Below are 27,204 nucleotides of genomic sequence, written 5' to 3'. Positions count from 1 at the left end.
GGTTATTTGATTTATGATTCAGAAGTAAAAACAGTTTGTAGTGTTGTCATTAGCAAAATTACTCATATACTGCTCTCCAGGAAGTAGACATCTGTCATGTGGGACTCCTGTACACATTAACTCTCTCATTCTTTAGATCTCAGAATAACCTCTGGTAGTCCAGATCTATCATAATAGTAATACCATTGCAAAATCTTGATTACTAAGGAATAATAGAGCGTACAGTATAAAGGGCACATGGAACCACTTTTTACCCTTTGTTGCCAGGCTATAAGCCACACTGTATATATTGGGTTTGTGTAGCAAGGTTTTGGTAGCAAAGGGGAATCATTATTTACAATGTTTGGCTTGAGGAGCAACTGCTACAGGTAACTGTAGCCCTGCTTCCTCGGACTTTGACTGCTGATGGGAAATAGAGAATAAAATCTTTTCCTTTGCTTCTATGCATGACCTTTACTTTTGCTTTGTTAAAGTGTCTTTATCTTGATCTATGAGGGTTTTGTTTTCCATCTTATTTTCTCTACCACTGTCCAGCTGAGGAGGAGAGTGATAAAGCAGCTTGGTGGGCACCTGATATCCAGCCAAGGTCGCTGTACAACCAATGACTTGTGATAAAATTTTCAAATATAGCCAGAGCAAAACATTTGTCAGAGAGCTAGGACAGAAACAGATCAATCTTTTCCCTCTAAATGGGTTTAGGAATCAAAATTGTAGAAAAGGTTTTATCCTTATCAACAGGGTAACTTACAGTTACTGGGCTTTATCAAGATAATTTTTTTTAAAGCTATTACTGACCAGATCTTACTTTTTCATACTTAATTTTGAGGCTGAAAATCATGGAAGCGTCATATAAAAGACAGAAGTATCCCTGCGTTAATGTCAGTGGCCTAGAGTAAAAGGACTGATATTAAAGTCCTATTTAGCTCAACAACAATTCATAGATTATTCACAGCATGATTATTTTATTTAGTAGAAATGGAGCAAAAAGAAAAGCAGAATCATCATTGTGTTCCTTTAACAGCAAGAGTGCTGTAGAGCTGCATCTATTCTTGTATGCTTGCATGTTTTAAAAAGTAAAAAATAAATACATAAATAAATAAAAAAGCAAAAACCCAAACCCCAAACCACCCAAATTTCCCAAATGCTCTACAGCAAGAGGAAAAGAAAAAAGTTTCCCTCACAATGTATTACTACAAAGTTCTCCTTGGGAGCTTAACTTTACTCCCAAGACTTTGGGGGCAGATGGGGAGACCAATGACTGCAGCATACTAGTGACAGCAATGGTAAAAATCCATTAAAAGGGAAGGCCCAGCTGAGTGACCACACATGAAAAATTTATTGGAGAAAGAGTGAACCTCATAAATTTTTAAGGAACCAAGTTCACCCATGAGAATAAGGGCACATTTATGGAATGATCACTGTCTCCACTACTGCTATTTTAGCAGTGCAGGATGCATCCCAACCCATTTTCTTCATGCTACACAGATCATGTACTTGATTTTGGCACTGGAACAAATGCAACTCCTCTACTAGGAAAATACAGAACTAGACATTGATGATCAAGCACCAAAATGAAACTAAAACCAAAGCAGAATGGAAATCAGACAAGTCTCAATCAGTAGTTCGTGGCTCATCTGATCCAAATCAGCATCAAAATGTCACTGCTGATCAAGAAGAGAAAACCCTGGTACTGAAGTCACCCATAATTCTGCATATTCTTTTTTATCATTCTGACTGCAAATCAACCATTCAATAACACCCTATATTCAGCTGTGCCCATCTCTTGTACTCTTCAGCTTTTATAGTAAAATGAAGATTCAAACACAGAGAAATCTTTGTTCCAGCTCCTACTCTTGGTGAGTCAGTGGCTGCAATTCTTCCCTAGTCTTTAAGTGACACCATCCCCATTCAGAACTCCAGTGGGACATAGGCATCCCCTACTTCTGGCCAGATCTGTTGTCTTCCATATATTTAATTTTTCTCTGGTCTCCTCTTCGTCTTTCAAGGAGGTGGAGTGGGAGGTAAGCTGTTCCTAGCACAGGAGATCAATGTGAGCAGGAGTGGGAGGAAAAACCTAACCACGAGCCATCAGTGATTCCCAGAACTATAGGACTAAGAGTTCAAGCTGTACCATACCTCCCATCTTATCTCGCAGAAGGGGGAGAAGAATGCCATAGTACTGTTGCAGACACTGTACCACACCAAGGCAATACACTAAAATGGGTTTGCTTACCAGGTGACAAGTTATGTACTTCTAGCAGCACTTCTTATGTTTGGATAATAAATGCCCTGCCCTCATGCAGGCAAAAACTAAGTTTCCCTCTTGTTTTAGCACCAGCACTACCTCTGAAAATGCAACTTCTCTAGACAAGCACAAAAGATTTCTGGGGTGAAATATCTAAACACAAAATGTTTATATGTGATAAAGTCTTATGATGAGAGAGTTTTAGAACAGTCCAACTTCAGCAGCTGAAGGTTTTTCATCATATTGATATGTTGTAAGTTTCCTTTTGTGGAAAGCAAAATTTCCTAAACAAATGCTACAGTTTGTCTCTTGACATATACAGGTGATTAAAAAAAAAAATTATTTTAAATAGCTGTAAGAAACTCTTCTCGTATTACTCAAAGTAAAAGGTTAGAAAGCTACTCACCCCCAGTTGCCACAGTAATTTCACGGAGAAAATGGCCATAAAATGGAAAATCGAAGGACAGATTCACTCTCTGAAAGGAACAGCACCAGAAAATAATATCGATATTGTGCAGACAGGCAAGAGAAAACAAAACAAAACAAAAAGAATTCTCCACTTCAAACATCTGTTTCATTGCTCTTTATTTTCACTGGAGCCTTGCTAATCTTAATTTTGAATTGCCAATAGCTAACTGGAAACAATTCTGTGCAGCACTTAAACACCTGAAAGCAGTGGCTCTTCGTAACTGAAGACTTCAGAAGATAAAATACATCAGCAGGCATTATAACACTTTCATAAGAATAAAACTAACACAGATTTGTAGAGTTTTTCCTTAAAAAAGTGTTGCTTTGACCTTTTATGAGGAAACATCAATATTTCAGCCTTACCAATACCTAAGTTTTACAAGATGCCCATTCCCTTTGCTGTGGATTGTTTGCTCCTTTGCCACGTGCTCTTTCAGATTCAAGTGTTCTCCCTGACATCCTGCTGCTACCTAGCTGCTTATCTGATAAAGGCTGGTTACTGGAGACCAATCCCTCCATCAAATCCACATGACACCAGCTCCTAAACCTCTCTATACTGCTTATTAGGAGCTGAAATTATTTATAAAGAAATATTCAATGGAAAATTAACAAACTTTACTTACGGTGCTTACTGAAAAATAAAAAAAGAATTTAATTTTTTTTTTCTTTTTTCTCCCCAGTCAGCCTACAGGTGACTATCCTCTATTAGCTGAACTCACAGCAGAGAATTGTAATTTGGAGAACAGACTCTTCTGCTCACCTAAACTTATGATAAAGCACCATTCAAATTCAAACTAATTTTCCCTCTCCATCTGTGGCTCTCTCCCACCTATTCCACTCCTTTTCCAAAGCTTGCTGGTTACTGTGGCCACCAGTAACTATCACCTGGTGTACTACTTGGCAAAGCTCTGAAGAAATCGGTAGTTATGACAGAAAGGAGTTCTGAAATCACTGTAAGGCCTTTTCACTGTTTAAATGTTATATCCCATAAAACCCAAATAATTTCCATAATGGTCTGAAACCCAAATAGGAAGAGGGTATGCAGCCCATTATTATTTATTATTTAGGAGGAGTTACTACATTAAAAATTGGTGTGAAGATGGGTTGTTGGCAATTGTCCCACAACCCTAACCTTTCATGTCTCCATTTAAGAAAAAGTAATAGTCTGTACATTCAGTAAAGGCAAAATGCTTCCCCCACTCCTTTTTCCTTTTATTTTCCTTACCATTATTTCTATCCTGGGTTCAACATTTTCAGATTATATATGAGTATTTCTTTGCTCAGGAAGAATTGTATTTACATCCACTAGAAACGTTTAAAGAATTATTTAGCATGAAATTAACAGCTGAAGATTAACAGTAACTTTAAATTAGATTTGCTTTCTACGTAAGTGGAAGACAGAATTTTGACAGGATTTATTAGCACTTTTTTTGTTTTTAATTAGAATACAAAATCCATTTGCATTGTGTTAATTGGACTGGGTAGTTTATAATGACCTTTTCTATATATACATAAACATGGATATACAACCGAATATTTCTAATCAAAATGGCATATGCAAAAGACAGTTCATGAATGAACTTAATTTTTTTTTTACCATGTTCTAAAAAGTTTTCATTGCTGAGATGTATGCTGTATTTATTATGTAGGTGCTCCATTTACATTATGTTCTTGCTCTACCAAACATGACGTATTTAACAGGGTTCTTGAAAGTTAATATTCTGACCAAATATTGCATCTTTCCTTTATACACTATTGTCCATTCTACCTATCAGCATCAGCTTTCTGAATAACACGATAATGATTAAATTGCTTCAAAAGAAAGCTGTGACTCTTAACAGTCTCCTAAATTGCTATAATACAAACATTAGTATAAAGATGTTTGTCACAAAGACTTGATCCTTTGCCCACTCAAGCCAGGTAGAGATGTCCCATTGATTTCTCTCAAAAAGCAATGCCTCAAATTCTGATAATGTAAAAATGTTTAATACAGACAATTGTTTAGAATAAAGAACTGACAATATTTAATGAGTGTTAACAGCCACTAGAAATAAATGTGTTTTTCCTTTTGCTGCTAGAAAGCATACATAATTTTTCAGAAAGAATATCAGAATTTTCAACCTACTGGAATAAAAAGGTTTTTCTCCATGCGTAAATGATGGAATAGACTGATCGAGAATTGACTTTCAAGTATCTAGTATATTTTATTTCCTGTATCTAGTTCAGTGACTGAGTAATCAACTATTAGGTATCTAATCTAAACACAATGAGAGTGCAAGCCAGGCCTAACATTTTATTTTACAGTTAAGAAGATGGTGGCAACATATTGAAAACAACAACAAAACCCCCCACTTTTAGTGACATAAATCCTGTAGTGCTAGACATTTTAATTGTTCCATTAATATTTGTGTGTTACTTTCCCCAAACAATGACTATGCTGTTTTTAGAGCCAAACCATCTCATGGATCCTCTTTTATTACTTTTCCTGTAGAAGCAAAGCCAACTGGCAGCTGCTGGGAACTCTTAGGATTACATACTTCTAAATGAAAGAAAACATACAAATTTAGTGTGAATTATTTAGGATTCAAAGAATCCCTGACATTATTAGAAAAAAATCATTAATACTTAGCATATACTTAACTCCTTGTTCTACTGTCAAATTGGAAAAAAATCTTTGAAAATCATCAGTATGTAAATCACCAAGTCACAGGAAGTTGTACAAAATGGCCTTTTAAAAAGAGTAATAGCAAAGTTTATGGAAGAGAAGGGAAGAAATTTATGCTTAGTCATGGATGATCTGCTCAGAATATATGATTCTATATTTGTTATGCAGTTATACAGAACACAGGTCTTACATAAATAAGTTTGTTGTGTAATAGACATGGGTGTTGACTGCTCAGACACATACAAAAAAAACCCACCAACCCAATTCCAAACACATAAATAAAATACAAAGTTTTACAGGATGACACACTGTAAAAGTGTGTCTGAAGGAACATAAAACTAATTTCTGGAAAAGAGGTATTTAAACCAGTAGATAGACATGTCTGCAGACACTTGATTTCACCGTCCAGGACACTTGGGTATGGATGAAAAGAGATGGATATCAGTGTGTTAAACTAGGACCACAGCCTTCTCTGCTACAGCTGTCAGAAAGGTGTCAGAAAGGAGACATTCAGTAGAAGTCTTAAACCACTTGTTTTGGGGAGAAACAGCTGAAGTCCGCATGCTGCCAAGCTTCCCTCTGCCTTGCTGAATAACATATACACACTGATAACATCCCCAGATCGAAAGCATTGTTTCATTTTAAACCTCTGGTTCAATAACTTAAAGCGTCCCACTTGGAACTGACATTTTGAAGTGTATAATCTCAGGGATGCAACTGGAAACAAAAGTGCTTAAAACAAAAGTGTAGACGGATGTCATCTTCACTAATCATTAAACAGTAGGTTAAAATTTCTCAAAGGAATTTCACTAATGTTTAGGTTCCTATTCTCATAAATTACTTTTATTAGCAAAAGGTGTTTTATCTTATATAGATAATTTTAATATGTTACATTTTTTTTACATGTTTCCATTCTCTTCCCTTGATTCCAGATGAAGAAGGCAAGGCAGAGAATACAGGTTCTCTTTTAGGTACCCTTGAGGTTTTTTTCTCATTAGAAACAACCTGTCTTGAGAAAATAGTTGATACAGTGTTTTATTAAATCTTCTTCAAAGATATATAACTGCCTAACCCTCTGTATATGCATTATCCTTAGTCTTTTTGGCTATGAGGAATATGTTTGATATATTGGACTCTGTTGGAGTGGATTTATCACTACTCTGGTTTTTGTATTCGAAGCTAAATACCACAGTATTCCTTCTTTCTGCCTTTCACATTCCTCTGAGCCAGCCACCTAGCTGGTGCCAGGGAGACAACAGATAAACTGAGAGAAAAGATGAATTAAACTTGGGTTTTCTCTTAGCTTTAAAACTGTTAACCACACCTGCCTCATTAAAAGCTTTTAAATAAGGCATTAACTAGATTTTGCTTTTAAACTGGCAAAACCCAAGGACTTTTTGTTGTAGCTAAGTTGGTGAATGGATGAAAAAAGAACCTCCTGAACCACAATTCCAAGTTGTAATTTTCTGTATTTGATTTGTGCTAATATTGGCTCTTTATGTATACAGTTTCCAGCCACAGGTGAGAACTGAGAACACATTCTGTAAATCATACAGCATTCCATTTAACTTCTAAGCATGTAAGCCCATTATTTTCATACCCATTTTACCAGGCAGCATGATTACAATAGGTTAAAAAAGATCATTATTTGCATTCCGTGATATTTCTTTGTTATTGCTCTGAAATTGCAATCACATCTATCACTTCTGTTACTATCTGACATTCGGATGAATTTCCTCAGTTCTCCCAAAAGAAAAAAAAGTGCAACAACTCCTACAAAATGGAGTGCAAACACGTGCACCCCATGGGAGACAAACTTGAGCAACCTAATCCTGGACCCAGTTCTGTTGCTATTGAAGTCAGTGGCATTTCCTCTGACATCAACAATACAACTAGTTTATTATTTCATAGTTCGTGGTCCTTAAGAACAGAGGTGAATTTTAAATATAACTGTAAAGGCATCTCTGAAGGACTGTCACAGTAGGTGCAAAAAGGCAATTTGGAATCACTGCAACGCTGTGCAGACTTCCACAGCTTGACTAAAATTCAAAGATAAAGCTGTGTGAACAGCTGTCACAATACGTAATAATACTACTGTTGGTCACTGGTGAAAAATACCTGCCAGTCAAAGAAGGAAAAGGTATAAAAACTTACTGCTGCTTGCCGATGGGTATTGGAAAGGATTCCATGAATCTTTACTTTGTCTTTTTCCATTTGGTCTATATTGACCCACAAATCCCGGCTGGTAGAATCATATGGGCCGTAAGTCCTTGAAGTATAATAATTATGATCTGTATCCTCCTGAAAGAGGGAACAAAACCACAGGAAATATAGATTAGAACAGAAGATGAACCTCAGTTTTATACAAAACTCACCCTTTAAATACTGAGTCCTGTTGCTCCTGGGAGCAGCTGTAAAGAGTACACTGCAGGTCAACAATGAAGAAAGTACAAATTGTGAATGTGTTGCAGAGGACAGCTCTGCTCCTAACCACAAGCAGCTGGCAAGGCAGTTACCTCATGCAATCATCTTATATTATGATTATAATGTTTACTATCCTCAAATCCCAAGTATACAGTTCCTGTAACCACATCAGTGAAATCTATGGCAAAACGTTTGATGGCTTTCAAGGCAAGATGGCCAGCAAATTCCTGTAATAACACCCATGTTCTAACAAAGTGATGAGCAGTACTCAAAGCTAACACCTGAACAAGATGTCGCGTTTTTTAACATTTCTAAATATAACTTACTAGAATGCCATTGATAAGAACATCAATAAAAATCCTAATAGCTATAGGCTTACAATGCTATTTCATTTTAAATCTCGAAAAGATTGTTCTGCTGTACAGTTTTTACTGTACATTCACTGTACATTACACTCAGACAGAGACAAAAACATATATATTTATGGAAGAAAGCTTCCTTGTTCTCAGTCTTTAAAATGGTGGTAGTTGCTGCCATGCTTACATTACAGCAAATTCAGAGGTAAAACACATGAAGCCTATGTGTGCCATGGGAGATTGTGTTAGTAGCCCATCAAATTCTGCAGCTTGTAGACAGCCAGTTCCACAATTAAGTGCATGGTTCAGAAGATAGTCAAAGTCTTTGCAATGTCTGCTTATTTCAATGACAAAGCCGAGACTCCCTCCAACACTCAAAATAGTCTGCACGCCACTCAACCTCAGTGCAATCAATTCACACCTGAAATCATATATATTTAGCACAGTCAAAAAAGTAGAATTTTGAAATCTTGTTAGGCAAAACTTCGTAAGCATTTAAAAAACTAAGTATACAAAATTCCAAAATTTCTGTCAATGTCAGTAGCTATAATGTTATACGCCTTGACAAAAGATATTCAAGCCAGTGAAAGGGGAAAAAAGTGCATGGTCAGAGGAGGGAAGTGAAACACATCACAGACTGCCCGTCTTCCTCAACTCATCCCAAGTGGCTGTAACAATGAAATATTTAAAACAACAGAATTGCCAGCTTTCTGCTAAATAGTTATGAGTGATAATGTAAAAAGCACGATAGTATTTCTCAGTTCTTTCCTCCCTTCTCTCTCCTTGCGCCAAAGCAAAATAAAGCCCCAATGACAGTTTCAAATTAGAATAAATTTAGAAAATAAACAGTGGTGTAAGAAATGGAAGAGGTGGATTTAGGATTACGCCTGGTGATGGAAAGTTCCTCTCATGCAGCACCTCCACCCAGGAAGCCGCATGGGACTACTCTCACATGACACTGTGCTCCCATGCAGATCTGACACCCTGTCGTTATGACGCAGTCCCCAGTACACACACAGCCCATTCCCACCTACATGGTCTCTGAGCTGAAGATATACTTGGCAAGGGCTTATATTTTATATTAAACTGTTTATGTTCTAGGCTAAATATATTGACCATAAATCCTGTTTCAGCTGGATTTCATCTCAGATGAACACCTTTACTGATGCATTTTACTTAAGCTTTTGCAGATATAGTCAGGTTACTTTCTCCTTGACATTTTCTATATTTTTCTGTTATATTTTATATGGCAGGATATAGTTGCCAAATAAATCTCATTGACACTTTACACTTTTGAAGCAACTTCTAACAACTTCAGCAGCTCCAGGTTAGTCAAATAAGTAAACATAATGAAAACTATATTGTCAGAAAGATGACAAAAGCCAACCACCTTACCAAATTATTTTCTTCTTTAATGATTAACAGAAATAGTTATTATTGCCATGTAAACAAAGGAGGCACAGTACATTAAGAGGTTTTGACAAGAAAGATAGATTTTCCCAGTCTAATTAATCATTCTGTTAGAATTTCCATAGAAATTAGCAGTTACATTTAAGGCATCACAAAGTCTCGAGGAAAGAGCTCCAACAGACAAAAAAGTATTTGAAAAAGCATTTTGTTTCAGGTAAGCATGCAATATTTAAGGTATAGCTACAACTGTGCATAGTTTTTGCATTTCCACCTTTTCATAACTAATAAAGATACTCCAATTAATTACTAGCAGCTAAACCCCTGCTTCTACAACCAAACGGGTCTAACACTGAGTTGGTTGCTTTTTAAGAATGCTTTAAATGGTATCTTGATCCGTGCTTAAAGCAAAATCATCATACATCTTGTAAATCAAATATTTAAATATAGTAAATATATAGATACAGCCTTCAGAGCAACATTTTTGTCAGTGTGAGAATTACTCATGTATAAGCAACTACCAAATTCTGTGTAAGAACAGTCTCATTTACTCTTTAGATTCAAGTTAAACAACCGTAGATGCTACTGGAAGAGCTCTTCTTGCTCTTTGGCAGTTTCATAACCTCCATACAGATGTATTTTATGAATGAACCATTAAATAGTTCTCTCTCACATCCTTGCTGGTTTTTTTTTTTTAATCCTGTCTGTAAATTTACGATATGACTATAAAGAGGAACACAGCTAACCACTATATTTGGCTTGAGAACCTTAGAAGCTCTTAGTAAGGTTCGGATCCATGCTTGTATTTCAAGTCACTGCCTTCATAGTTTTAACATGCATTACCATGGAAATGAAATTGTTGGAGTCTCCCATAAGTTTCCTAGCTTATTATACCTCATATTCTTAATGATACCATTTAATGGTATCAACAGATCCCTACAAGTTTTCATTCTGACAGACCTGTTTATGGGCTTTGGTCGATTGCACCTTCTTTGTAATACATTCCATCCTCTACAGGTTATATATGCACTAGAAGATGGAAAAATGCTCCAGAAACTATGCTGCATTTGCATGTAAACTACTGAATGACCCAAAACCTGCTTATATACAAAGTAGGAAGCACCTCTCTTCTATTGGCAAGTACAACTGTAAAGGGTTTTTTCCAGGGTTATTTTGCACTAGCTATGAGGATTACTGTTGGCAACCTTTGTGAGTATAAAGTGAATAGTTATTAGAACTTCTCTCATAACTCTTGCCTTTTGGGGAAATAAGTTATTTTTAACCTGAGGCAATCCTCAGTGCTGAGTTCCCATCTTATTGTATGTTATAAAGAAAATTAATTTCTTACAGTTTTCATGAGGGACATTGTCTGATGACATCTTGAATACATTCCCATGCTTCTCCAACTATAACTGTATTTTCTCAGGAAAGGTGAATGCATTCACTATTCATCAAAGCCCTGCACAACTGAAGATTAAGCCTTCTTTAAATTCTTGGTGTTGAGTATTTGTCAAATTCAATGACTGAACATCCCTTCTGTACATTACATATACAGATATTCCCAAACACAACATACCCATTTCCCAAATAACTGCTGTCCCTTAACAGATTAAGGCTTCAAATGTGTGAGATGAGCTGCTGCAGTTGAGAGAGTATAAATTAACTGTGTGTGATATTTAACAGTAACAACTACGTTATGCCTCTGAAATGCTTTCAAATCACTAACTGGGATTCTAGCCAAAGATGTACCTGAAAATAGTGACAAACCAGCCATGAAACAATAAAGTTCCCTCGTAATGAAATAACACATCACAATTCAACAATGATGCAATCACATATGTGAGCATGGGACTTCTCAGGTTCAATCTCTTTCTGTCACATTTTTTCTCTAACAGATATGGAAAGGTACGGTAAATATCTAGGAGACTGAGGAAATTATCAAACAAAATTTAGGTTAAGAGCCTCTGTTGACTCCATCAATATTTTGCTTTTAAATATTGGATCCAATTTGATCCAAACTACAGACATTACCAAACAAAATTTTTTGCCGTATATATGCGTATGCGTGTGTATGTGTGTGTGTGTATACAATCTGTAAGGCTGTAACAAAAAAAAAAACCACCCCCCCCAAAAAAAAAACCCTAGTAAAAAAACCCTAGTTAAAAGCAGCTAGCAACCAGCAGCTCTGCAGTTGCACAATAAAAACATCTTAGTTTCTCTGTAGTTGAAAGAATAGAGAAAGACATTCAGAAAGCCAGTCACAGACTGGCAAGACAGAAAGCAGTTATATTTTCGTAGTTTTGGTTGCCTTACAGTCCAGAGAGACAACACGCTCAATGGAAAAAAAAAAAAAAAACAACAAAAAAACAACAAACAACTCCAAACAAACAAACAAAAAAATAATCAATCATCCAAGGCTCCTTATGTCCAAATATTTGTCATGAGTTATTGTCTTCTATTGCAGCTGGCAATTAGATAGCACTTAATTTGATAACTGTTGTCCCTTTCAATAGTCTACTTATCAAACAAACATTTTCAGACTTCCACTGAGGTAACACAACTAAAACTCTGAAGCCATCAAGGATATGGAATGGGACTTTATAGATGCCCAATTGTATCACTTTCAATGGAAGTCTAGGATCTGATCTTTAACAAAATGCATTAAAAAACTGCCTAAATATTGCTAAAAATCACAGACTAGGCCTATTTTTAAATTAATGGAAAGTGCTGCAGGTATTTGACCCAAAAATTAGTACTGAGGAAATTCACCACCAGATACTAAGTTCAGAAAGTTATCTTTAATTCTGAATATGAGTATTTATGGATAAATAGCCTATGAAATTAAGCAAACAACTGTGCTTCTAAAAGCTGCATTTGTAGAATAAAATGGAAACACTGGAAGGAGAAATCAGGCAGTTATATATATTTAAAAATAGGCTACTTTTCAGGGAGAAAGCAAAGATAATAATGAAATATTTCTTGGGAAATATAGAAGGAAATGAGTTAGCAATTTAAAGTGTTTCCCTAATGAAGAAGAGCAGTTCTGGCAATTAATTTTGCAGAAGAAAAAGAAAACACCTTTTCTATTAAAATAAGGCAGCAACAAGATTGCCCTGCAACCAGCTTTTCAAAACCATTTTCACTCTTACCCAATCTCGCGGAATGCTTGTTACTCTTTTATGGTACCCCTGCCTATCCTGTAGGTAAAATACAGTCAAAATTGACTTCTGAATTTTTTCATATTTTTATGAGAAACTTGCTCTTAGGTTTCTGAACATTAGGAGTACCCGCCAGCTAAAAACAGTACAAGGGGCAGAACAAAAGTGGCAACTCATGTACGACTTGAGCTAGCTCTGCATTGCAGCTGATGGAAAGCCTCTTCCAACTAAATCACATGTTGCCCCACACGAGAGGGGGCAAAAGAGATGCACAGTCACTCTGTTACCAGGGCAGAGAAAACATGCATGTATGGTGTTGCAATTGAATTTACCTTTTCTTTAGGCAGACACTGACTGAGACAGGAGTGGCAATACATGGGCAGTATCACCAGTCTAACAGCCATTAGCAAAGGAGATGAAACAGTATAACAAAAGATCATCTCTCCTCAGATGAGGTCCTAATGGGAAGATTAAGGTCAGACAAAATGGGGAAAGAGACATTTTGCATGCTGCTGCCATAGAAGTGCATTTTAACAGAGTACTGTAATTATAATCATAGCAATGTTATGATGCAGTTTTACAGTTTTATAGGAATTGATAACCAAACAACCCTGAGGAATGCTTAATTTGAGCTGGCCTCTCAAAATGTGTAAGCTCTAATTTCAGCAGGTAAACGACACATGAACTACCAAATGAAAGTCTTGCAGAGGATATAAACAGTGGCTGCTTCTTAGGAAGCCTGATTGTTATGAGTGGTTTACTGATACTCAGAAGTATGATTTCATTTCATGAGCACTTTGTGTCAAGGATAAACTCTCTGCTGTTCAATTTCTTAACAAAAATACTTGTTCTGTATGAATCTCTACTGAGGAAATACACAATTTATAAAACTGCCTTTAGTGCTTTTACAGTGACAAAGCTACAATCTGTATCTTTATCTATTTTTTTAATCTCTTTTTTTTCTTAATATCTGATAAAGTAAGAGCTTGGCAAAAAATATATATGCATATAGCATAAATATTGCATATTAACAGACAGCAGAACCTTATGGACAGCCTGCAAACATTACTGTTGATTACACAAGACTTAGCAAAATAATTCTGAACTGCTAATATGTCTAATGAATGAGAGGAACCCAATCTAACAAGAGATTAAATCCTTTGTCTGCATGTGCTAGAACTAAGAACTTAATCTCTCACTGTATTCTCTAAGAAGAGGCTATGAGCACTCCTCAGAGTTTTGAAAGCCTGTGGTGTGTGCGAGTCCTCAAATTCAGGTTTTCACTAGGGCCAGTATGGAAATAACTTTGCCCAGAATCTCCGATTTACATCTGGAGATTGTTGTAATCACTAAATGATGTCATCAACTGCAGTGAAACAAAAGCATTTAGCTCACAGCTCTTGCCCCTATGTACACACAAAGCTTTACACAGCTCTACAGCAACAGCTCCCAAGTTTTTAAACCACACTTTTCTGAATGCCTGACAGTACCTATAATGGAGAGTCATACACTGATAAGACAACAGTCTGGCAGAGAAGGATGCCTTAAACCCGTTATTAATTCAAAAAGCCGTTTAGCCTTTCCAGCTTTGTGAAAAGTCAATGTGAAGCCCCTGTCTTTTTCATGATATTCAGCTGCTTTTGAAAGAAAGCTTCCCTCCTGGGGACTGCTATAAAACTGTCAGCCTATTTAAGGGTCATTACAGCGGTCTTACAAAGCCTCTTGGACTGTCTTGTCATAAGAGACAAGCTTCAAAAGAGCAAAAGTCTCTGCAATGCCTTACTTAAGAGAATAAAAATGCCAAATCACTAAGTCACTCAAAACCTAATTACAGTAGGGAAATATTTATTATGCAGTTTTGTTCCTGATTTGCTGAAGTAGGAGCTTGAGGAATGACATTCTCAAAGCCTTCATTAACTCCTCTGTAGCATCCTCTCCACTAAAACACTAGGAACCACTGCAATAAAGTGACCATGAAAACACCCGGCAGAAATTTGATTTTGATGTAATTATTAAACAGGTTATGGAGTCTATTTTCTCATGTTTTTAGATATGTATAAATGACTAAAATGTTCATAAAACTGAACTGTAAAAATTACCATTTCTAAACCTAAAAACCTAGCTGCCAGTCCTGGAGAAGCATCAGTGGTTATGACCCCATGTTCATAACCAGCCCCCATTCTGCGAGGGCTCACAACTCCACATAATGCCATACATAACTACATTTTCATCAAATTAGCTTTAAGGATTTAGTATTTTAGTCTTTTAAAGGTTCACTTCCTGCATGGAATATAAACAACTATGTATTTCTGTATATACTTTGACATCAAGCCACAGTTGTGCAATTCTTTCCTCCCCTAAGATATGTAAGTTCAGTTTAATATTATTCCTTTTTATTAATCCAGGCATTAGAGCAACTTTAAACTCTCTGTAGCTTATTTCCTCCTCTGGTATATATTCAGAAGCTGGGATGGGTAAGTCACCCTTGTTTCCCATTCTTTGTCCCTTCTCTATTGGAAGAAAAAAAGAGGAAAACAGCAACCAAAATGCAGCAACCCTGAGGCTTCACATGAGGAAGGAAAATAGCAAGTCAAACCAGGAAGAAAAACATTACAGATCTGGAGGATTAAGTTAATAGTAAGAGATATAGTTTCTAGTTGATCAGGGCTTTGTGCAGGACAGTGAAGGAAGCTGCCTCCACACTCACTGATGTGTGCTGCAGTTCCCAAGCAGTTAATAACATGTCTCAGGGATCCATCAGGGCTCACAGCTGAGATCAGGGCAATCAGTCATAAGAACACGTACAACCAATATGAAGTTGATACAGGCAGGAACATCAGTTTATTAATGAGGTAGCTTTTTACCTGTAGGGATAAAGCCTACTTTGAAGTTTTTAAAGGTGTCTTATGTTCACAGCACCAGCCTTTGCCAAAGCCATGATGTTCAGTTCAGCCTGTGATGTTCAGTATATAACCAGACTGCAGCATGCTTACCACAGAACCTGGGCATCAAGGACAAACTGCATCACCATGGCTTCACAGCAGAGCATTCAGTTTAAAGAGACTGCAACTGAAACTGCTAGTCTAATTAACCAGAGCACTTTCTAGTTTAGCTTTCACATACAATACACTTGAATCTTCAGTTACTAAAACACAGGACTGGCCAAAATCTACAATCAATATCCAAAATTTCCAAATTCATGTCTTAGAAAGACAGTGATGATTACAGTGGTTAAGCTATTGCCCCAGTTTCTATTGCATTTTGGAAAGCCTGCTCTTTGCTTTGGAAAAAGTGGGCATTTTATTTTGTTCACAGATTTCTTTTCCTATGTACATCTGCAACATGAATTCAGTCAGAACATCCTATACAAGAATATTGAAAATAAAGCTCTGTACTGTTTTCCTCAGCCACATCTCTTAAGGACTTGTCACAGCAATGCTACTTTATCTAATCTTGTAGTCATGCACAAAAAGAAAGCTCTCTAGTAAGCGCCATAACTGTAAGATATCATATTTAATCGAGATGCTTGATGAGGTACATGTTGGCTAAACAGGCACTTCCAAGTCACTCCCTTTGATTAACATCAGTCCCCAAACAAGCTTTCTGCAGGATCTGAACTCTTCCTGTTTTCAGAAGGGATACTCTGAGCACTTCCCAGTTAGACAAGATCAAGGTGCTAAATAATATCCTTCCTCTGCTGACTCTGACAAGTGCTACTGCATTCAAGTTAACCCACTATCCAGTTGACCCAATATTCACAATATTTAAAAGTTATATGAATACATGATTTTCTTTTTGATAGATGTTATTTTGTCTTTTTTGCTCTTTAAAAGTAGAGTGATTCAAAGTGGAAAAGTTTCATAAACTTGTTCAGCCTATTTTGGCTTTCAGCAGGACAGTAGAAGATAAAACACAAGACACTACAGAATTACTTTTGACTTGAAGGGTGCCTTTTCATAATTTCAAGAAAAAAAATGTGATGGCAAACATATATACTCTTTCAAGCACTGAAAAACAGTGAAAGCTAAAGACACTGAGAGTTACTTGTGTTCCAAATAAATCTTTTTTGTGTGTTGGGGGGATGGGGTGAGGAAGAATCTCAACATTTTGATCCTGAACAGAAACAGGCCATTTTTATTTTGTTTGGTATTAATGAAGGTTTGCCAGCTCAGGTCAGCTGAGCTTTCAGGTCCACTTTAGAGCAAACTGCATACCTACCTTGACTGAACTGGCTGTACCAACCATGGGTGAGATACAGTTGCCTAATGACAGGAGTAACCCAGGGCCATTTAAGACCTGAAGATATAATCCAGGACCTACAGCAGACCCCTATCTTACAGGAGGACCAATGGCCTATTCAGTATAACCACAGTGTCCAAATGACATCAGACACCTACAGGTAGGCAACCAAGTCTGACCATAATTTCCACCATCTACAATAGAAAACTCTCATACAAGAACTTGCATATATATTACCTACCTCACATGCACCTATACTTAGGTATCCAAACTGAGGTCCTCAATTTCACCTTCAATTTTAATGTTAAATACAATTAAAAAAAGTAAGCCACTCATACAAACTGCAGCCTTTCACAGAAATCATAGCCTAGTATTTTACATAAATTCATAAAATTTATTAGAGCTTTATAGAGAAATGTACTACTTTTAACTGAAGGCATATTTAAGAAACAAAACCTCTTTAGTGTTTTTCAGAAATTACCTTGATTTCCAAGTGTAACATGCCTGATGTATCTTGAAGATATTACTAATATAAGAAAATCAACATTTTATGCACTGTTAATGACTGATAGCATCTAGGAAGGTTCTATTTCCTTTTTTGTTGGGTAAAAAAAAACCCAAACCCATTAAGACTTAAACCCTTTCTGTAGTCCAGCTGTATAGCACATGAATTACTTTTCCAACAAAATGAAATTCTCAAAAACAAGTTGCTGTTTCATTCAACTACATGGTCATCAGTTATACACTTGTAAGAACTGTGGGGTTGTTTTCTTGACAAATAGGGACATTAATTTTTACTTGCTTATAACTACAGAAGCAAGATGTCCCAAGCATCCTCACCAAACTTGCTATAAATCACTGTGCCAGACAGTCAGTTATACCCCAAAATGAGCATCATCCGGGCTGCTGTTGTGTGGAAGCCATGTTGTTGGCCACGTCCTGGATATAGTTAAATTCAGCAGAAGCACTTTGGAGCCTGATTATGCCTGTTGAGCACTGGAAGGCGTTTTTCTTCTTAAACACCAGGAAAGAGGCACCCATGCTTCACCTGAGGCAGGAAGAACCTGAGAAAGCTGCTTGTTTGGCTGTCTGTACTGAAGCAAAAGGGTAATACCTCCAAGAGATCACGGCATTTTATCTATCATGACTTTTACTGCTCCACCTGTATGAGATCAGATAGGATTTCCATCTGCAGTTTCTCCTTCCTTCCTACTCTTGTTGCTAAGGATACAGAAAAAATACTCTAACAGAGTGATGCTCTCATTTATTTAAAATGTTAATAGGAACTTATGAAAAGTCATGCAGTTTCTGACAAATGCATGAAGCAAACCACCAGTAACCCTGTCACATCTCTCTACTTCTGTTAAATGTTGTGCCACTGAAAAGTCTGGTGAACGTGAAAGTTTACTGGTTGAGGGTTTTTATTATTTTTTTTTCTTGTTACTCACACTGAAATTTGCTGCAGAGTTTCAAAAATCTCCACTGCCAAATTTGTGTTCTAGAAATAAATATACTGGTTTATTATTGATAGTCTGTTAAAAGCTTGACACACTGCACATGAATACATGCCAGTGTTACAGAAAAAAAAAAAAAAGAAACCAAAAATCTGTTATTTTCATTGCTTCTTAATTTTTGTTCTGTCTATGAAATATTACAGCTATTAAAGGTATTCCATCAGCATTTTCATCAGCACTTGACAGCATTTAGCTTGCATTTTTGGAAGGACATCTTGCATATTGAACTTTCTCAACTCTGATCCCCCTCTTTATATGATTTTTAAGCTTTGGCTCCACTTATTCTCTTTGAAAGTGAATGTAACTCTTGCAACCACAATGAAGACAGGCCACTGACTTCCTGATAAATGCCAAAAGCTCTCAAGTTATGACTACTAAATTTACACACAGTTAAAGAAGTGCCTGACCAAATCTGAAATGATGTACCCATGTGCTTAGATGCCAAGTCATTACTGTTTTGGGAGAACAGATAATCGACACTCCCGCATTACAAAAATATGATTTTCAGAATGGCGCAGAGTAATCCATCAGTGTCAATAGAATTTCTACAGCTTTGAAAAATCTAAGAATTGGTGTTATCCAAACTGGAATTATGCGGCTTAGTGTAACAACTGTTTACTTAACTGCCCAAATTCCTCTGCACTAACAACTCAGTAATGTATTCACCTCACCCACTGCTCCAACCAGCTATGCACAATCTGCCGTGTGCTGTTGAATTAGCTAGGGCCGTTTGTTTTGTATGGATTGAAAGGAACATCATCCTCTGCTTTTTGCATGACTGAATTGACACAAGTCTCCTTCATGAGGACACTCCAGGCGACACATGGTGAAGAGGGTCAGAAAGGACATGACTGGAGAGACCTTCCCAGCCTTCCCAGTCACACTTCTATTTTCTGCAGACTTCTTCTTCAAGCAAGGGATAAGGCATGCATGACTGAATTAATTCAGAAAGTACAAGGTCTGTTGTTGATACCGCTCCTAGCTTTATGCAGCCATAAGTTCAATGATTCTGGATTAACTGTAATATGCTTTAGGAACTCGGAGCTGAAGAGGGATATGGAAATGTAAAATATTATCATCAAAATAATTCAAAGGCAGATTCCATTAAATTCTGAATCCCTTGTCGCCTTCCTTGCTATAAAAATTCATTATTATCAATATGTTAAATTAAATGCCTTGTGTGCCAACATAGCTAAGCATGTGGAAATGAATTCAGGGTTACCATGGACAGCTATGAATACTTAGGAATGGGGAAACTTGGTTTTTAATTTCTTTCCTTCCCTCTTCTTCCCCCAAGTTTAAAGGAAAAGAGAATGGGTCTCACTTCCAATCTTCACCTGTTTCTTTTTCAGTTATACCTGAGTTACTAGCAGGACCATCACCCCTTGAGTTTAGATTTAGAATAATGGAAATGTTGACAGGCTCATTACTTCTTGCAGAGCTGAAAATTAATTTAGTCCAGCTGAAGACTGCAGCAAGACCCAGTGCAAGTGTCAAAGTAACCTTAAGTAAGCAATTAATATATTGAATAAAAAAAAAAAAAAGAAGACGCTTTGTCTAGTTTATCATTTTGCAACTGAAAGCCTGAAAGAAAAAAATACAGTGATATATTAGTCCTCTGGCCAGCCAGAAAGTGTGACATCACTAGTCAAAAACTCAGCCAGACAAATGGTAAAAAAGTGAAAACAACTTTCCTTAATGCCACAAGTAAGGAACATGTTTTTTTCCTTGACTCAGTTTGAAAACAGGAGATTTTTTTTCTGAAGTTCAATGATATTCTCCACCTCCAAAGTCACAAGGTAATTTTCTAAAACAAACTCCTGACAAGTGTAAATAAAACCGTTTAAAAATAGCAATAACAACATTTTACAGAAAGAGTGTAATAAAAGTTATTTAGAAGCACCTTAAGAAAATCTTATGCACCTTAGCTTTCAATTACTACATCATCTAACAGCAAATTTTAGGTCTTACAACAAAACCGACATCTAAATATTCTGCTGCATAAGAAAATCTAAGGGTATGTCCACAATAGTTTCAAAGCAACTCCAGCATATTCCCAAGACTGTTTGGCCCTCCAGTACATCCTAAATCTCTGCTGTAACTTTCAAGCTTCTAACTATGAAAATAACAATATGACATTGAATTTAATGAGTGAATACCAAATGCAGAACAAGAACACAAGCTGTAATCTCTCAGGGCAAATATCCCTTTAGTCTGGTCCCCAGAACTGACTGGGAACAATGCCTGGGGAGAGTAAGGGACCTGTGGCAAATAGTAGCAATTCCCCATTTTTCATAGGTTCCAGTGATCTGCTTTTCAGAAACTCTGTGTTTAATTATCCTTAATAATTTCTATTCCATGAATTTGTCTCATTTTGTAAATTCTGGCATTCTGCAACATCCAGTGTCAATGAGCTCCAGAGCTTTCACAGTTTAATGACATTCAGTAGAGAGGAATCATATGGGATGCTTGTTTAATCCTCTAGATCATGGAAACAGTACCATGAACAGCACACATCCAAATAGAGACTTCTGGGATTGTTACACTGGCTTAAAATCAGGAAGACAACTGTTTTAAATACAACTGAACATGAAATGGTGTAAGAAAACATCAGATAGTCTGTAATGGCAGAAAACTTGATCTAATACCACCCTTAAGTGTAAAACCGCATCTTTTAGTCACAGTAGTTTTAGCCCTGGAACTGCCAGGGCTATACTCAAAGACTGAGAAAAATATTTTCAAGCCTAGAGGAGGAGCCCAGATTTTCCCTCCATCTTTTGAATGAATCTTTTACATACACACACACACACACACAAAAGGTAAAAATCACATCATGCAGTCATTATTAACTGTGAAGAAGAAACAGCTACACTTTCCTAAAAGTTAAGAATTAGAATGAATACAACTTTTGTTGTAAGATTTTTGCTATGATAATGATTTTCACTCCAGTGAAAGAGTTTTGTTCTTCAAAGCTTCATTCCTTCCCAGTTATATGTGTAATGCTTTAACTGAAATACAAATTAAAAGCCTAAAATCTGGTTAAAGGCTTGTACTGAATATGTATTTCTTTGATACCTTCTAATCCACATTAAGGTGTGATTATGTGTTAAAGAATTCTGCCTTGATGTAGAGATCAATAGCATCCTCAATTTTATTACACTGAATAAGTACATCAAAATGTTGCCTGTGGAATTCACTCTCACATTGTTGAGGATCACCAAAGGTAAAGGAAGATACAAATATTATTTAAACAAAATATTTGAACTATAAATTGAAAAGCTAAACAAGCAGGCAACTCTACACAGTTAATTAAAGGCTCTAAAATACGTTAAGTCAGAAAACAGACTTTAGAAGTAAAGCATGTCCCTCTGATAGCTTGGGAGAAAGAAAGTGAACAGAAGTAATTAAACTATATGATACTAAGGATTTTTTTCTTAAATGCAGAACATTTTTCTTGGTAAATTGGAAGAACCATGGTACTGGAATAAAGTTTTAGCAACATCTTTCTTTAGTTCTAAGTCCTTCAGCTCCAACTGGCATTAAAGCATTGGGATGAAAAAAAAAAAACCAAAAAAAAAAAAAAAAACCAAAAAAGAAAGCAAAAATGAAAAAGAAAAAGGAACAAAACAAAGGCAGGCTTGGCGAAACTGACAGAGCACCATACAACTAGATACTGTTTAGTTTTGAGGCTACAATTATGCATGAACAAGTTTTTCTGCTTTTAATACATTGCATTAGAGTAGCTATTGCAAGACTGCCTTATCATTTGTCCAGCTGAATGAAATTTAATCTTAATCACTTTTTATCCACTTGCTCAGACTTGCAGTAAGAACACAGCAATGGGCATGCTGGCACTGCTGTCAGTAGTTGAGAGTAATTACTCTCAAATCCCAAGGACTGTAAAACTCAATCCCTTCTGTTGTTTTTGCCAATCAGAATCAAACAACTTCACTTCTATGAGTGACTGGGACTGATAAGGGAGAAGCTTTCTTCTGGGCAGAATCTCTGCAAGAAAATGCAAAATTAAGCAAAAAGAAAAAAAAGGAAAAAGGAAAGAAAGAATGGCAGGAGATATCACAGTGACATCCACAAGAACAAATGAATCACTTCACTATGGAAAAATAAATTTATTTTGCACTGAAACAGCCACAGTTTTCTTTGCTTACAAGTACTATGTTGGGAGGGGTGGAGAAAGTTGAATTAGCATGCTCAGCATGGTTTTTCTTGCTTGGAACTGAGTCTCCTGTCATACTATTGCAATCATTCATTCTGTTCTAAGACTTTATATTAAAAATAATGTTTTTCCTCCCTCTTTTCACAGTGCAAAGCTATAAAACCTTACAGTTAGCATGGTTGCACTCAGCTCAAGCCTGACCATGATTTAGTCTATCATTTTATTACTGGATGTCTTTTTGATATTTGAAGTTTATGGCAATAAATTTGGGCTCACGTGTTCCAAAGTTACTTTGCAAAATATGTCATCTTCTGGTAATGCCAATACAAGGTATACGTTAGAGACTGCTCCGTTTCAATCTCTCTGTATTTTACTTTTCAGCATTGTACTGTTTGCTGGGGTTTAAGCAGTCACAAGGGTCAGGGACAGAGAATGTTAAAGCAAGGGACCTAGGAGGTTGCCTAGAAATCTATAAAACCTGATGCCGCTTTAGGGAAAGTCTGGATAAAGAGATAAAATTATAAATACAAAAGAAAATCACCTCTGTATGGAGCTCCACACAGCCATAATTGCAGGATATCACTTGAAAAATTATACACATTTTAAACTATTTAAAATATTAATGCATCATTAAGCATTTACAGTGCTCAGTAGCTACGCCTACATTAGCAAGTATTCTGGAAAAAACAGGAATGCATCTGTGGATACCTTAGCGGTGGTGTCGTGGTTTAAGCCCAGCTGTAACTCAGAACCACGCAGTTGCTCTCTCACACCCCCCACCCCATCCCCCCCACTCTTACTCCCCCCTGCTCCTGGAGGGAGGGGAGGAGAATCAAAAGAATGTAACTCCCACAGGTTGAGATAGGAACAGCCCAGTAACTAAGGTATAACACAAACCACTGCTGCTGCCACCAATAATAATAATGATGAGGGAAATAACAAGGGAATAGAATACAACTGCTTACCACCCGCCGACCAATACCCAGCCTGACCCGAGCAGTGATCTAACCCTTCCGGGTAACTGCCCCCAGTTTATATAGTGGGCACAATGTGCTGTGGTATGGAATACCTCTTTGGTTAGTTTGGGTCAGGTGCCCTGTCTCTGCTTCCTTCCAGCTTCCCCTCCTCCCTGCCAGAGCATAAGACTCAGAAAGTCTTTGGTCAAACTGAGCATTACTGAGCAGCAACTAAAAGCATCGGTGTTATCAGCACTGTTCCCAGGCTGAAAGTCAAAAACACAGCCCTGGCCAGTCCTGAGCACCAGTTAGTTAGTGCATATGGGACTCAATTCAGATGATTTCAAACTCAGAAAACTCCCTCTGGCTTAGTGGGAAACACTTCAGCTTCTGACAGTCCCAAAGTTATTCCAGGCAGAAGACTTTAATGTTTGGTTTTGTGATCCTTAGGCATGGATGCTCTTATCTTCAAAGGGAGACTCATTTGGACTTCTGACAACCTATTTCATCACCTGTCCCAACGCTATCTGCTTCAGTGACTTTTCTAGGACTGTAACATTTTTGCTCACCTGTACAAGATGGGATCTCACCCTTTTTACACCTGTGCCTCTTCAGAGGTTGCCTCCTCTCTCTGCATGTATTATGTAGCGGGAATTAAACCTTAATAACCCTCTTACAGAGTATAGTCTTAGAAACTTATATGTTCTTCCTTTGTTTTTAGGCTCTAAAGTACCAATTGGAAAAAAGCAAGTGGGACCAACCTCTATTCTTGGGAACCTTTTTGGATTTCTAACATTCTAGTTCCTAACTGGCACATTATAAATCACCTTATTAACAGTACAACAAGATTTTGTACTGTTTTATAAAGTGTTTATGATAACTATTTGTTATACATTATTTTTACCCTAAAATCTCCAACTTGCTATCAGTTCTCTGGAAAGATCACAAATGCGATATGCTTAGAATATCTGGCTTGCAGCAGAAACCTGTTCTTCCTGTCCTTTGCATTCTCTTGGCACCTCCAGGTTTGTGGGCTTGTGCTGCCACAATACCACACCTGTAGACCACAAAGTTCCTGTTCTCCAGTAACACAATGGGACTCATTTTCTCCTCCCCAAGGCTCTGCTTGTTTCTGAAGACCCTGCACATCAAAAGGCTACAGCCACTGCTTCTGCTAGTCTCTGCAATGCAGTTCAACTTCTATAGTCTAGTTCAAGAGAATATCTTTATTCTTGAAAGCATCTGAATATGTACAGCATTTTGCAGGAATTCTGTCCCGAATCACAGCGCCAAAGAAATGCAGGAGACAAAACGGAGATGTGGAGACAGTGAAGTCCTGGAGACCCTAATGGCTTTACTGCTTAGGATTTTGGACCAGACAGAAAGCAACTCTAAAGACAACCTGACCATTATTTTCTTTCCTACATATAGTAGTGGCTCCATCCTGATTACTGAAAAGATGTGATAAAGCAATTTACAGTGCACTTTCTAAAACTGTTCCTGAAGCCCTGAACTTCATCTTCCACTCAAGCTGACGTTAAAATAACCTCTGAATGAGGGCTGGTGAGAGCACAGTGTACCTGTGAAGTTACAGAACAATTCCCAGTACATACAATAGGAAAACACGAATGAAAAATCTCATTACCTTAAAATATCAAGGAAAGCCAGTGGAACTAAGCTATGCTTCACTCAAGTTAATTTTATTATTTTCAACATTAAGATTGTATAGATTTGGTAATACAGGAAAGAGTTAAACAATGTGCAGAAATCCCTGCATACTGCCTTCCTTTTTGTACTTGTCTGGGGATTTTGGGGGGGGGGGTGTTAAGGAGGGTTAGGGTTTCTTTTGAAACAAACAAAAGCTTTTAAAAGCTGGATAAAAAGTAAATTCATCATTATAAAGAAGAGCAAAAAACAATATCAAGTGAAAATTAAAGATATGTTCATCATTGTCAGGCTTCCTGTAAAAGCAGCCTTCCACATTTGCATGGCAAGCCTACAAAATACTTCAGAGAGAAACAGTATCTGTGAGGGAGGGATGTTGTGATTCTGTAGTGTCATTAAATATGAGTGACAGGTTGTACTCATCCTCTGGATTTTCTTCAGCAAGAACTGCAACGCACACTGAAGGGTTTAAAAACCAAAAAATCCCAAAACAAACAAATCAGTATGCTCTCAAGCACTACTGATAAGCTTCCAAGCTGCAGAAGATTTTGCTACATACGGATTCTTCCGCTGCAAATATCTGTTGTACGCTTTACCTCCTCTATAAAAGTGAGCACCAAGGATTTTTGTAAAATGCCTGTGTGCTGTAATAGGGATTTACAACGGAATGTGATAGTGTACAAAATTACAACTCATTTTACTGTGCTGGGAGGACCTTACAAAAGGGAGGGCTACCACAGAGCACAAAACCTGAATTTAATAAACTCAGAAAGGGTGATGTACTTTTGAGGTTAAGACACTATAAGGCCATTAATCTGTCAGAAAAGATGACCCTGGAAGAATGCCATTCTATATATGCCTATTTGCAAGTATTCATTATTTTTCCTAAATGTTGCTATGTACAAGTGTTAGAGGTGGAGCTCTGACCCATTTTGCTTCATAAGAGCTTGGAACTCAACTGAACAGAGACAGTGCATGGGGATCGACAAGTAAACCATGGAGAGATCAGATACACGAACCTCCCTATATCTTGGAGACAATTTCAACTTTACCTGCTAAAATAATTAGAAGCAGGATCAATCTTTGTCATGCCTGAGAGAAATGCTTCAAGTACAGCCAGATGGGTATTACAGAGGGCAAAACACAAATAATGAAATTAACACACAATTTGAATTTGAAAAAACAATTTACCAAGTAGCCACTTCCATGTTTATGCAAGAAGAAACATAATTAGCACTGTGCAAACCGGGAAGCTTAAAAAACAAACACAAAACACACCTCTCAGAAAGCATTACTATTTTTTGACTCATGCTGTAGAGGCAGCATTGTCTCTATGGATGGGGTTTATATTGCTTTGCTTTTGTTATTGTGTCAGATAACAACCCAAAATCTGAAAGCTGTTTTGTTTGCCTGAGAATGAGCTCCTCAGACATGAAAAATAAACAGCACTGTTGCTTTGAAAGCAGAATATAAAGACTGAAATGTTAAGCATAGCTTATTCTAAGCTGCATTTTATTGGGGAAAAAGTAGATTCTATTAATACTTAAAAAAGAAAAACAGTAAAAAATACAACAATTATAATATTAACACTTATTATCTGTGTATAAAGACAAAATCAATTCAGCCAGTGTGTTTATATAGAACCACTAAGATTAAATAGCAGAAATCCTATAAATCATCATAGGCAGAGACATTTTGCACCAATCAATCACAACATAACATAACATTATAGTCAACTCCTGCTCTCCCTACATTACTTGGAATAGAAAGCAGCTTTAAAAACAGAACTGGTGCTAACTTGAATCTATATTTATAGCTATATGAGGGCAACCTGGCAGTTAATTTTTTTTAAACATAGATATTGAATGAAGCTGTAAACCAGGAGAATGTCCCAAAACTTCACACAGATAGATTTGATCCGTGTTATTCCTCC

At 36.9% G+C, this 27,204-nt stretch overlaps 1 protein-coding gene across 2 annotated transcripts in view; it reads right to left on the bottom strand.

Moving 5' to 3' along the window:
- Window positions 1–27,204, bottom strand: part of PLXDC2 (plexin domain containing 2) — a 266,023-nt gene that overhangs the window by 118,965 nt on the left and 119,854 nt on the right. For both annotated transcript variants that reach the window (XM_065666537.1, XM_065666536.1), the window contains exons 3-4: window positions 7,533–7,679; window positions 2,652–2,721 (exon numbers count right to left, since the gene is read on the bottom strand). In XM_065666537.1, the coding sequence (XP_065522609.1) occupies window positions 2,652–2,721; window positions 7,533–7,679 (217 nt within the window). The remainder of the gene's footprint in view (window positions 1–2,651; window positions 2,722–7,532; window positions 7,680–27,204) is intronic.

Source organism: Lathamus discolor, chromosome 2 (genome assembly GCF_037157495.1).
Source record: "Lathamus discolor isolate bLatDis1 chromosome 2, bLatDis1.hap1, whole genome shotgun sequence".
Classification (NCBI taxonomy): Eukaryota; Metazoa; Chordata; class Aves; order Psittaciformes; family Psittacidae; genus Lathamus; species Lathamus discolor.
The sequence above is the reverse complement of the archived record's forward strand: the minus strand, read 5'-3'. Positions and strand labels throughout refer to the sequence as shown.